This window comes from Asparagus officinalis, chromosome 3 (genome assembly GCF_001876935.1).
Source record: "Asparagus officinalis chromosome 3, Aspof.V1, whole genome shotgun sequence".
Lineage (NCBI taxonomy): Eukaryota > Viridiplantae > Streptophyta > Magnoliopsida > Asparagales > Asparagaceae > Asparagus > Asparagus officinalis.
Window position 1 is genome coordinate 11,350,521 of NC_033796.1, and position 13,599 is coordinate 11,364,119.

The 13,599-nt window shown below is 40.4% G+C and overlaps 2 protein-coding genes across 2 annotated transcripts; one reads left to right on the forward strand and one right to left on the reverse strand.

The window, feature by feature from the left end:
* On the forward strand, window positions 1,027–1,805 carry LOC109832082 (non-specific lipid-transfer protein-like protein At5g64080). Its single transcript, XM_020399525.1, has 3 exons — window positions 1,027–1,360; window positions 1,451–1,486; window positions 1,573–1,805. The coding sequence occupies exons 1-3, from the start codon at window positions 1,039–1,041 to the stop codon at window positions 1,659–1,661; spliced, it is 447 nt and encodes a 148-aa protein (XP_020255114.1). The 5' UTR covers window positions 1,027–1,038; the 3' UTR covers window positions 1,662–1,805.
* On the reverse strand, window positions 2,537–13,334 carry LOC109832991 (proteasome subunit beta type-2-A-like). The gene is made up of 3 exons (XM_020400509.1): window positions 13,085–13,334; window positions 12,884–13,007; window positions 2,537–3,116 (listed from the first exon to the last, which is right to left on the reverse strand). Exons 1-3 carry the CDS (start codon window positions 13,240–13,242, stop codon window positions 2,796–2,798), a joined length of 603 nt encoding a protein of 200 aa, XP_020256098.1. The 5' UTR covers window positions 13,243–13,334; the 3' UTR covers window positions 2,537–2,795.

The following is a 13,599-nucleotide window of genomic DNA, read 5'->3' on the forward strand; positions in this document are numbered from 1 at the left end:
ACCTCTTATGAGGCATTTGATTGTGATGTATTGTATTTATTGAATATTCCTTTATTTCCTACCTCTACATCAGAATTGTAAACAGTCTTAAACGTATCTTAGTTAGTGATCCATGAACATAATCTTCAGTCATAAGAACCAAAGGATATGCTCAGGTTTTTCTCTACATGCTCATATTACCAATTTTCCCCGCTATGACCTTGTCCATGTCAGCCAAGAGCTCATAAACTTGTCTATCAATAAACCTGGTGAAACTAAACCCTACAAAATTGTAGATCTAATGAAACTTCCAATGAAAATTGCACATATAACATCATCCAAATCCCTGACAAACACCTTCTGAACCTCACTTAGTCAATCATTCATTAGTGCCATCTGTATTATTTTTGACCAGCCCTTGCAGCACTTCAATCTCCTTCAAGGATTTTACTTATTTACCTGGCAATTTAAAGCAAGAAAACCGTTCGCTGTCAACTTATTAGATCTATCTCAGGAAACTAATTTGACAAGCTTCTTTAGATATCTATATCACAAACTAGTTAAGTATAGTAAGTCTAAGGGCTCATCATAAAAAATGCAACAGTTGGATAATGATCTAGGCATAGGCTAACATTCACAGACGTAGAATAACATAGATTTCTTACTCCTGATGATATATAACATCATTAGTATCAAATTACAGAAAAATATTTTGCACGGTCAGCAGCTGCGTACACCCGTAAGCAATAACAAGGTTATCGTTGACCTTATTCAAGCTTTCCTGCCAACGTGACACATTTATGTTTTGCAAACTAACCAAACCTAAACACAGACGAAAGGAAGCATGTCCATATCATTGTAACATAAAATAAGATAACATTAGGTAGAAGAAGACGTATTATATCTATTATCAACATTATAAGTCAGCTATCAAAATGACCCATACTCTCATTTAAAACATTTTGTAGGAGAAACCGTTCACCAACGATAACCCGTTATAAGAACCTGACCCCTTCTCTTATCCTACCTTCAAAACACAAACGCAAAGCCTAGTGAAAAATGCAACCAAGAGTGTTCTTCCTATGCTCAGCAGCAGTGGCTGCAACCCTCCTGTTTGTGGGTGCATCAGCCCAATCAAACACGTGCACAAACACGATAACGAGTCTGGCCCCGTGCCTAAACTACATCTCAGGCAACTCCACAACTCCTTCAGACCAATGTTGCAGGCAGTTGCGGTCTGTGGTCCAGTCTGACCCGCAGTGTCTCTGCATGGTTATTAATGGTGGGGCTTCGTCGTTGGGGATTGAAGTTAATCAGACTCAGGCTCTGGCTCTTCCTGGTGCTTGCAATGAGCAAACACCGCCATTGAGCCAGTGTAATGGTAAAGGCCCAGATCTTTAACTACTTTCTCGAACTTACAGTTGTGTTACTAATGTCTTTTCCCCTCTGTTATTTAATGTCATAACCACAGTTACCAATGGATTCGCACCAGCTGATGCTCCTTCAGGTAAAACCCTGACACCAAAAAATGAATATTGTACATTATCATTTTTTTTTCTTGGATTTATGGTGAACATATGACGGTGGATGTAGGTGGGGATATTGTCGAAGTACCTGTCTTTCTCCTATTCTCCCTCCTCCTAGCTATGGCTTATCTCTCATCTTCACCCACCAGTTTCTGAAGATCCTGCATCTTCAGCTGTAGTAGATGTTTGTTCGCCTATGATATGTATTTACTATGTGGATTTACTTTCTTTACTGTTAGTAATAAATTTGTAATAGCCTGCTGGAAGGCTATTGGAGAAGTACAGTGTAAGTTCAGCTATGTATGATATGAATTTACAGTAAAAATTGGGTGTTCTTTTGTTATCTATGGTGATAATAAACTACTACTAGTGTATGGCTATCCGGCATCAGAAAATTCATATCGGGGTTATTTGGTTGGATAAAGTGGAGATGGAAGTGTGACTGCAGTTCTAAGAATTTGCTTAAATTACTAACAGCTTATTATGTAAGAAACCTCTTCACATGAGGGATCTTATAATTTTAATTTCTCGAAATAGATAAATTGTTGAAAGTGAACAAGATGGACAAAAGTATATTCCTAATAATGAATCTCCTAACCCTTTATCTCTTTACCATTGCTGAAAACATATACAAAGGAATATTTGGTATTAGAAGAGGAAACATAGAGCAAAAATTTTCAGAGGCAGGCGGTAATCGCAAAACATGCAACTCGAATGATAATCATGCAACAAGACAGCAGAAAAGCTCCCATAACAAAAGAACAATGATCGGCTGTTTGTAATTTTTTTTGAATAATGAGAATTGAGAAATGTGTGATCCATATGCTGGTCGTTCACAGATTAATTAAACAGTTTACAGTGTCTGAATTATTTTCTCATACAGTTCCTGACTTCCATAAATGAAACATAAATCAACTGCATGCTAGTAGGACTGCATTTACTCCAAATACAACATAAATCAACTCCAGGATTGTAAGAAACCTAGCCTACATTGACTGAAGCAATAATCAAAATCAAGATCGCAACTCGAGTTAACTGAAGTGCTTTGATTTTAAATATCTTAATCAGATTATATCCATCAAATCATAGATATCTTGAAAACCCAAGTTGCAACAGCTGATGATGTTTAATGAGCAGATTCAGATGAAGATAAAAAACAAGTATCAAGAAATAAAGAAAACAGACATAAACAGTATCTATTTTAGGGTAAAGGAATAAGAGCGTTGTATAGTTTATCACATAACAGGAAATTGACAAAGATCATTCAGGGGAGCAACAACATTGACCATTTCAAGCCGTATCCTTCACTGATTCGCGCCAAGCATACTCCCTTGCTCCATCCTTGTCAACAATCTTGATAACGAAGTTCGGTGGTGCAACAACCAAGCGAGACCTGATTTCTAATATGCACTTATCCACAAGATCAATAGCTTCTTCTACTGACATCCCACTATGATAATGTCTGTCCATAAGTGCCAAGCAAAAGTAGGATCCGTACCCAAAAGCACCCTTGTCAATCTTGTGGAGAGTTGCAATGTAGTCAATGTAGTAAAGTGAGGGACCAATGTCCTTCTCATACCCCGCCAGTAAAATGTTAACCATATATGGGTTCTGGAATGCAAAAGAGCATAGATTAGCGACAGTATGATGGTGAGACGGGTATTAATTGGTTGTCATTCAAATAGGTTAGTCTTAACAAGCAGTAAATGTAGCGACTGACGAGAGACATTATATCAACCCAAGTGAGATGACAGTCATCATTTTTACCTGTATCAATCTGAACAAGATGAAATAATTATCATTTACGAGCAAGTTGATTCACATTCACAACTGAACTACAAGTTTTAACAGGGAAGAAATAGGTAGATACAAAAGAAGGTGGTGAAACTATGCTCCAATGTTGCGTCTGTCTCGAACTTTTGGATGATAGTTACCTAGGAGAGTAGCTATATGGATTTAGACTCAGCTATTGGATAATTAGGCTCCGCTCCTGCTACAAATGTGTTCTCCACTTAAAAGGCCTTTAGCAAGAGATATCACAAGATTATCTATACTTATATATAACGAACATTGTGAGGGCAGAGAAAAGTTGGAGGAATGGAGGACATGTCCTCCTTTGTATAGTAATTGGGAGAGTAAAATCATAATTCTGCAAGGGAGATTGCTGTTACTTTTTTTCCTCTTCATTTTTTGTTTCTAGAACATTCTAAATGAATCATGACATGATAATAGGATTGGAACTTACATAACCAAAACCACATTTTGCAAAAGAGTTTCTTTTTTCCCTTTCTTTTCTTTTCTTTTTTCCTTTTTTATTCCTAGACCATTCTAAATCATGACATGAGGACAGGATTTGAACTCATGTAATTAAATTGCAATACTCCTTATTTTTCTTTTTTATTTTAATCACTTCAATTATATTATCCTCAATAAGAAAACTCCTCAACAAAATTGTGTTAACATATTTGCTGATTTAACTACAAAATAGTATTCTTAAAAAAATACTAAAGAACAGTTTGATTTTCTACATTGAACTCTATAATAAAATTACATAAACTGAATCATCATCAAACTATTAATATGTATAATAGAAGATTAATTGATAACAATTAAAAATCTTTACATGTGCATTGCACGTGCCAATGGACTAGTTATTCATTTAAAAAAGTGAAAAACGGAAGGTGAGCTGTAGGAAAGAAAGAAAGATAGAAAAGAAGAAAAGGAGTCTGTAAGAACAAAAGGTAGTTGAGAAAGAAGAAAGGTAGACATAAAAAAAAGAAAGGTAGACAGTACAAAAGAAAGATAACCAGAAGAAAACGGTATTCAACAAGAGTGAAAGGCAGGATGTATTCAATAAGAGTGAGATACGATATTACAAATAGGGTCAAGGTAGGCGAAAAGAGCGAAAGCTAGAAAATAGTGACTAAAAGTAAAAAATATGATAATATAAGAAAATTACTATAAATCAGAAGTAAGTGCGATGAAGGGGGAAAACAAGGGGGTTTGGATCAGATGTGATGGGTGAGTGCAGAAGGGGCGGTTGGGGAAGGGGGAGAGATTGGGTCAGAATAGAGGTGGGAGAAGGGGTTGGTGGGGTAGAGGGGATGTTTTGGTGTCTAGTGATAGGTAGAGGGGGTGGGGTGGGGCAGCAAGTAGATGTAGACGTCAAAAAATGCTGAAAGATATCCAAATACAGCTCAAGAGGAAATCATTCAAAAAGGCAGAAGAACACAAGTCTTTACTGTCTCGCACGCGAGACAGACTTGACTGTCTCGCCGTGCGAGACAGTCTGCACGTGAGACAGTTTTCAGATGGTCAAAACTACCTTTGCAACTGCCCTACACGTGGCCACTAACTGTTCAAGAACGTAGGAAACGTCGTGGGCGAGAATCACGTGGATAACTACCAAAATAACGGAGTTTGAAACGTGGGAAGGCAGTTAAAACGAAAACTGCTTGCGGTTACTGTTTCCGAGACAGTATTTACTGTCTCGCGGGCCGAGACAGCAAACACTGTCTCGCCCGTCGAGACAGCAAAAGCTGTCTCGCGAACCTGTTTTCTGCCAACTGTTCTTGGAGGTTATAAATACCCTCCTAAGGCCATTTTTCCAGGGGGCTGATCATTGTGAGTACTTCAGAGCAATCCAGAGCAATCCAGAGCAGAGAGAGAGCAGAGGTGCTGATCTTACGGCCAATCCTTGATAATCAGGCTTTGACTTGATTTCAAGAAGAACGACTATCTTACATCGATAAGATATCGTTTCAATTTCTCACTTCGATAAACGAAGTCAGAATCATAAACCCCTCACGGTTCAATCAGAATCTGTGATTTGGTGGTCCACGAGTCAAAGCGCTCCCGGCACAGGCAAAGATCCCACGAAAGCAGTGATCCAAACAACGATCCTGCGTTTATTTTCTCAAGAGTTGTAATTTTCTTTTTGTTGTGTAAAAGAGTCTTATAAAAAGGCTGTTTTCTTTGAATTTATTGTAATCGACCGAAGATATAATGAATTCGACAACAAATTCGACTTTTGGCGAAAACAAACTGGCGACCACAGTGGGAGCCAACGGTCTCGCTGCCGAGACCGTCGTGTCGCAGCCAACCATCAAGATCCTGGTTGAATCAACAGTCGAGTACGAGTTCGACCAAGCGAAGTTCGAGGAGTATTTGTTATTCTCATCTGTAAAATCTTCTTCGCCTCACAAATGCAGGAAGATTTCATCTTTGTCGAAGTTGTCAAACCCTACAGATGAAGACTTTCGCTTAATTGTTGCTGAGAATTCTACTCGCAACCTCTCTGCTCATAATGACTCTTCTCCAGTTAAGGAGTCATTAAATCAAAGCCCGCCGGCATTGACGAAAAGAGCTCGTCAGAGACAACGCCAACGCCGTGCTCGCCAAATGGCTAAAGGCTTGGAACAAACCGACGGGGTTCGTTATCACGCGGACCTAAAGTCGAGGAGACATCGAATGGTTCAGTTGTCTCAACAACCAATCACTCATGTCTCTGCTAAACTCACGACGGATGAATGGACACTCGTTAAAAGGGCTCGTTCGACCCTCAATGAGCGTATACAAAAACGTTGTGCAAACGCTGCTCTTGCTCGTGCTCTCTCACAACAAAGAGGAGAAAGGAGGAAGAAAACGGTGACCAAAGAACCACCGAAACTCCGCCAAGTTTGGATTCCAAAGTCTGGACTTATGCAAAATCAGCATTCGGAGCCCGTTAAGACCCCATACCCGCAAATGGGTGGTTTTAGACGTGCGACTCCCAACATAACCTTGGATCGCTCAAAGACAAAAATAAATTGTCCTGAGAATGCCAACAAGGTTTTATACCCCCAGAAGAAGACGCATTCACCAAATGATATCGTCATACCTGGGAGATCATGCCAACAGACGATACGATTTTTTGGCAATCATACCGATGAATCGTATTATCAAGTTGAGGTTGTGAATAATTTTCGAAAGAGAGTTATTCGAGAGATAAACTCTCGTTGTTCCTGTGTGCGACTCGTTAAAACAGCATTATCAGAATGTGACTGTTTCAAACGAGAAGTCATCCCACGAAAAATCTCTGTATTATCGAAGCCTAAGCCGAGACATTTCCCCAAAAGAAAATCAGCTGCCCAAGATGATGAATTCCCTGAAGTCACCATCAACGTGGCTGATAAAAGAAAGTCTAAGCGGCATTCAAGTGACTCAAATCCCGACTTTTCCCCAGAAGGAAAAGTCAATTTAAGAATCGCCCGACGGAAGTCTCGACTCCGACCAGGAGCTATCAAGAGAATGCATGAAGGGATGTCGTCAGAGGATGAACTCTCGGACACTTGTTCTGCAATCGCTTCGGATGATACAATATCTAGCACAGGACAAATCAGAGAAGTATTCACAATCACTGCTGATCAGTTCACTCAAATACTTCAGGAAGCTCTAGCCAAACAACGTGAAGAAATTAGAGCTGAAGTGAAGACAGAAATGAAGTTGGCTATCCAACAAATGAGAGAACTGTTAACTCAACAGCCTCAACCTCCTGAGTCCAATCAGCGATTTGAATCCAGCCACCACACTCGGAATGTTGTAGATGACAGTGATCCAGAGGTGGATGAAGTCATTATGGCTGATACACCTCCCAATGGCAATAACGCTGGGGGTGGTTTAACGGATCCTCCCAATAACGATATTGGGGGTGGTTCAATAGCACCTCTCAAAAGGGGTGGCCTAACTCATTCTCCTCAACGCCCTTCGAATGAAGAAAGAGACGATAACGAGAAAATGCAAAAGCTTGAAGACAAAATCAATGCTTTGATGACGGCTCAAGAAGTTAAGAAGACGGGTATTCCATGTCCTTATCCGAGGGAATGGGATTCAATACCATACCCGACCAAATTCAATCTGATTAACTTCACACCGTTTGAAGGGAAGAGTTCGCCGATTCAACACTTGATTTATTTCAAGTCTCATTTGGGCATGATCTCTGGAAACGAGGCTTTAATGGTCCGGTCATTCGTTGGCACCCTTCGTGGGCCCGCCTTCGATTGGTATCGACGGCTCAAGCCAGGGAGTATCAATTGCTGGGATGACATAGAAAGTTTGTTCCTCAGCAACTTCTTTGATGATGACGCCGAAGTGTCAATCGGAACCCTTCTAGATGAGAAGCAAAAAGACGGAGAGTCAGTTGACAACTTTGTCAAACGTTTCCGTAACAAAGCAATGAATTGCAGAGATCCTATCACGAAGGAGTTCATCCTGCAAACATGCCACAATAACCTCTCCATCGATGTCCTGGAAGCTCTGGGGGTCGTGCCATCCACAACTTGGAAGGAGTTAAAATCTCGGGGTGAACAAGCTGAGCACTTTCTTAAAAGAAAGAAAGCTGAGAGAGGCCAACCAATGACATCTGCAATCATTGAGAATGCGACTCTCGATCCGAGGTTTCAAAAGGAATATTCTTTCGAAGATGATGAAGCTCCAGCCATCTTGGAATACCTCCTCGCTAATGACAAAATCGAGCTACCACCTATTAAAGATCAGGATGGTGCTAAAATGATTATGGATCCAAATTACTGTGCGTACCACAGAAGGGTTCTTCATCCCACTGAGATTTGCTTTGGACTCAAAAACAAGATCCAAGCCCTAATTGACTCCGGCGTCATAACGACGAAAGAAGTCGAGTAAAGACGACCATATAACTCCATTGGGTACACGAGTATAAACTGTTTCCCCTCACTCCGAAAAGTATACGAGTATAAACTGCTCCTCGATACTCCAAAAGGTATATGAGTCTAAACTATTTCCTTTCCTTAACGGGAAGTTCCTGGAGAATCCTATATTCTTAAGGATAACCCGAACATATGACTGAGGTTAACGTACTCCTCGTTATACCCAGTTTTACAAAGAAAGCTGGGGGTCGATAATTCATGTAATGGGAAGTTCCTGGAAGAATGTTAAATATAATATTCTTAGGGATAACCCGATTATTATGGACAGAATGATAAATACTAAGCTCCTATTATGATTTTCGAACACTCTTTTGCTGAGATGAGATTCGATCACTTCGTTAGATCAATCTTCCCTCACAAAACCCATTTGGTCAAACCTTTAAACAGTTAGGACCGAAGCCAAAATCCCCTCTCGATTCGTTCCATGAACGAGAGGTCCACAAATTGAACGATCAAACCTTTAAACAGTTAGGATCGTCTCAAATTCTCATTTTGGTCAAACCTTTAAACAGTTAGGACCAAAGCCAAAATCCCCTCTCGATTCGTTCCATGAACGAGAGGTCCACAAATTGAACGATCAAACCTTTAAACAGTTAGGATCGTCTCAAATTCCCATTTGGTCAAACCTTTAAACAGTTAGGACCAAAGCCAAAATCCCCTCTCGATTCGTTCCATGAACGAGAGGTCCACAAATTGAACGATCAAACCTTTAAACAGTTAGGATCGTCTCAAATTCCCATTTGGTCAAACCTTTAAACAGTTAGGACCAAAGCCAAAATCCCCTCTCGATTCGTTCCATGAACGAGAGGTCCACAAATTGAACGATCAAACCTTTAAACAGTTAGGATCGTCTCAAATTCCCATTTTGGTCAAACCTTTAAACAGTTAGGACCAAAGCCAAAATCCCCTCTCGATTCGTTCCATGAACGAGAGGTCCACAAATTGAACGATCAAACCTTTAAACAGTTAGGATCGTCTCAAATTCCCATCTTGGTCAAACCTTTAAACAGTTAGGACCAAAGCCAAAATCCCCTCTCGATTCGTTCCATGAACGAGAGGTCCACAAATTGAACGATCAAACCTTTAAACAGTTAGGATCGTCTCAAATTCCCATCTTGGTCAAACCTTTAAACAGTTAGGACCAAAGCCAAAATCCCCTCTCGATTCGTTCCATGAACGAGAGGTCCACAAATTGAACGATCAAACCTTTAAACAGTTAGGATCGTCTCAAATTCCCATCTTGGTCAAACCTTTAAACAGTTAGGACCAAAGCCAAAATCCCCTCTCGATTCGTTCCATGAACGAGAGGTCCACAAATTGAACGATCAAACCTTTAAACAGTTAGGATCGTCTCAAATTCCCATCTTGGTCAAACCTTTAAACAGTTAGGACCAAAGCCAAAATCCCCTCTCGATTCGTTCCATGAACGAGAGGTCCACAAATTGAACGATCAAACCTTTAAACAGTTAGGATCGTCTCAAATTCCCATCTTGGTCAAACCTTTAAACAGTTAGGACCAAAGCCAAAATCCCCTCTCGATTCGTTCCATGAACGAGAGGTCCACAAATTGAACGATCAAACCTTTAAACAGTTAGGATCGTCTCAAATTCCCATCTTGGTCAAACCTTTAAACAGTTAGGACCAAAGCCAAAATCCCCTCTCGATTCGTTCCATGAACGAGAGGTCCACAAATTGAACGATCAAACCTTTAAACAGTTAGGATCGTCTCAAATTCCCATCTTGGTCAAACCTTTAAACAGTTAGGACCAAAGCCAAAATCCCCTCTCGATTCGTTCCATGAACGAGAGGTCCACAAATTGAACGATCAAACCTTTAAACAGTTAGGATCGTCTCAAATTCCCATCTTGGTCAAACCTTTAAACAGTTAGGACCAAAGCCAAAATCCCCTCTCGATTCGTTCCATGAACGAGAGGTCCACAAATTGAACGATCAAACCTTTAAACAGTTAGGATCGGCGAGACAGTATTTACTGTCTCGCCGTGCGAGACAGAATTTACTGTCTTGCACGTGAGACAGTTTTCAGATGGTCAAAACTACCTTTGCAACTGCCCTACACGTGGCCACTAACTGTTCAAGAACGTGGGAAACGTCGTGGGCGAGAATCACGTGGATAACTGCCAAAATAACGGAGTTTGAAACGTGGGAAGGCAGTTAAAACGAAAACTGCCTGCGGTTACTGTTTCCGAGACAGTATGTCTCGCTGGGCGAGACAGCAAACACTGTCTCGCCCGCCGAGACAGCAAATGCTGTCTCGCGAGCACTGTTCATCCAGAGGGTTATAAATACCCCCCGAAGGCCATTTTCACAGGGGGGCTTCCAGCAGAGATCCGGGGGCTGATGATTGTGAGCACTTCAGAGCAATCCAGAGCAATCCAGAGCAGAGAGAGAGCAGAGGTGTTGATCTTACGGCCAATCCTTGAAATTGAGCTTTGACTTGATTTCAAGAAGAACGACAATCTTACATCGATAAGATATCGTTTCAATTTCTCACTTCGATAAACGAAGTCAGAATCATAAACCCCTCACGGTTCAATCAGAATCTGTGACTTGGTGGTCCACGAGTCAAAGCGCTCCCGGCACAGGCAAAGATCCCACGAAAGCAGTGATCCAAACAACGATCCTGCGTTTATTTTCTCAAGAGTTGTAATTTTCTTTTTGTTGTGTAAAAGAGTCTTATAAAAATGCTGTTTTCTTTGAATTTATTGTAATCGACCGAAGATATAATGAATTCGACAACAAATTCGACTTTTGGCGAAAACAGTAGAGGCAGGGGCAAGCCCCCCGATTAGGAGGGTAGGTTTGTGGGTAAGAAAGATGGATATGAGGGAGATGAGGTTAGAAGGTGGAGGATGGGTGGATGAGTTGGAGGTGGAAATCGAAGAAAAGAAAGACAATGAAAAGGGAGACAAAAGTTGTATTGGGCTCTTTAAAAACAAGTGATGTGTAAAGGGGAGGATGAGCTTTAAAAAAGGATAGGTTTTTCCTCAACTCAGAGGCAAAAATATAGATTCAAGTTCTTAAGGGGTTAGAAGCACTTTTTCCCAAAAAAAGAAAATTCATTGATCTTCCAAGCTGGAGCGTGTAGAAAAATAGTTCAAAAACTTTTAGATATGTAACTAAAAGCAACATCCACAATTCAATATAAACAAATGAAAGCTCACTTCAAGTACAAGAGACGAGAGTAAAAATTTTAAGTATACCACTATTTCATTTACAAGAAACAAGAGAGTAAATTTTCTAAGTACAACATCAATTTAGAAAAATAATTTTTTAAGTATACCACTATTTCATTTACAAGAAACAAGAGAGTAAAAGCCAAATAAGACAAAAATGAAAATCCTCGTAATGGTAACAATGACACTCCATGTTGCCCTTCATGCCAGATTTCTCTCAGAAGGAAACATTAAACTAGACAGTAAATGCAGGCTCAAGCACTTCCATCATGTAGTGTACCTATACCCGACACTTTCCATAACAGTATCAGTCACTGACACTCCTTGGACGCTCCTTGAATATTTGCATACTTCTATTCAGATGTATACATAATTATTATACACGGTTTTAAACTTAAAATACTCATCATACACTATTTGAACGTATATCCTACACTTTACACCCACTTTCTGAATCTTGTTGGACAAGGGTTGGGTTTGTTTTATCATATACTCAATTAATAACTATGAATTTAGAAAATCTTTTGCATATCTAGCTCAAAATCGAGCGACACAATAAAAGAAATTTTAAAAAATTATAGGAATTGATTCTCATAACATGTGAATGAAACAACAATATTGATCTCATTCACATTATTAATTTCAATATATATAATCGAGCCCCTATACCTTTACAAATTTGTTGTGCCCCACGCCCACATCCGTATGCGTGCAACATAGCTCAAAAGCAAGCAATTCTTTCAAAGTAATCTAGCTTGACGGTGATATAATTCAATTAATGGTATGAGCAAGATAGCAAGGAAAAAAACCAAAGAGGACAAAAGGTTGCAAGTACACAGTCCTTGTTTTTCATACAATAGAAGTCGAACATATAGCATAGCCCAAAGCTACATGGTTATATAACTGACTTGACCTATGGGTAGTTTTTCCTGCATCCTACGAAATTAATTAAGTACTGCATTCACAAGTTCCCGTATCGTGCCTTAACAGCGTAATTGGACGCATGTTATGTCTTACATTATGATCCTATCCCCAGTGTAACCTTTTTAAGTTGATCGCAATCCAACCCGTTTTAGCTGTTTTCGCCTCTAAAAATGGTCATTAGGACGTGGGAGGTCTAATTCAGATGAATGTAAAATCCATGAGCTATCTGATACCAACTTACCAATAACAAACTTAAGGTCAAGTACATGGGCTCTAGAAGGGCAAAAGATCACTCAGTTTCCAGCCAGAGATAAAAAATTTGGCTCTAATTATATCAAATCCTAGACATTCTAAACATAGAACAGATGCCACTGAGACCTCCTCGGACGTGAGAGGATGAGATTTAGGTTATTAAAGGTTCCAGCATTTTCAAACACCAAACAAAACTCCACACAAGTCCCTTCAATAGCAACCCCAAACCCTAACCCTAGAAAAAGATCACGAGAAAACGCTAAAAACAAAAAAAAAAGACAGTTACCTTTCGCAGCGCGGTAGCCAGCTCATTCCGAGTAAAATTGGCCGCCGCCGACGTGGTCAGGGGAATCCCATTACGAAACTGGTAAAGATGAACATTCTTCTGAATAAACTCAGTAAACTGCACCCTACAATCATCAACATCATCAGTCACCAGATCCAAAACCCTAATTCCAAGAAAAGAAACAAAAGGTGAGAAATTTACCGGTCACCGCCCTCGCCTGAGGCACCGAGGAGCTTGTGAGAGTCGAGGATCATGACCTTGTCCTCGTTCGACTTGTGGACGAGGATGCTGTGGACTGCTGACGTGTCGGCGGCGATCACCGCGAACCCGTCGCCGACGAGACCGAATACGCACTCCATTAGGGTTTGAGAAACCGAAGAGGAAGTAATTTGTTTGGGGGAGAATTTGAGAGGGCCCGGTACTTGGAAGAGCAAGAAGAACACGTCGAGTACTCAAGGGGGAACTGGAAATGGGTCGCGGTTATCGGGTTAAGCCGTGATCTGATCGAGACCGACCCGTTAGTTTCTAGCTGCGGAGTTTCGTGGCCTTCTTTTATTGCGCGCTCATTATAAAGGAAACTTTGTTCTGGGCCTAATTGCAGAGTGTGAACACTAACTCGCTTTAAATGGGCTGAAATCATAAGATCCAAGACAAGGGCTACTTCATACGGGTCGCGTAAATTAGACGCCCGACGCGTAAAATTATACGTAGACGCG

Coding starts and splice junctions, on each gene's coding strand:
- LOC109832082 (XM_020399525.1), top strand. CDS start 1,039: ATGCAACCAAGAGTGTTCTTCCTATGCTCAGCAGCAGTGGCTGCAACC. Junction 1,361..1,450: donor GCCATTGAGCCAGTGTAATG/GTAAAGGCCCAG, acceptor TCATAACCACAG/TTACCAATGGATTCGCACCA. Junction 1,487..1,572: donor ACCAGCTGATGCTCCTTCAG/GTAAAACCCTGA, acceptor CGGTGGATGTAG/GTGGGGATATTGTCGAAGTA.
- LOC109832991 (XM_020400509.1), bottom strand. CDS start 13,242: ATGGAGTGCGTATTCGGTCTCGTCGGCGACGGGTTCGCGGTGATCGCC. Junction 13,008..13,084: donor TCAGGCGAGGGCGGTGACCG/GTAAATTTCTCA, acceptor TGATGATTGTAG/GGTGCAGTTTACTGAGTTTA. Junction 3,117..12,883: donor TGGCTACCGCGCTGCGAAAG/GTAACTGTCTTT, acceptor TTTGCATTCCAG/AACCCATATATGGTTAACAT.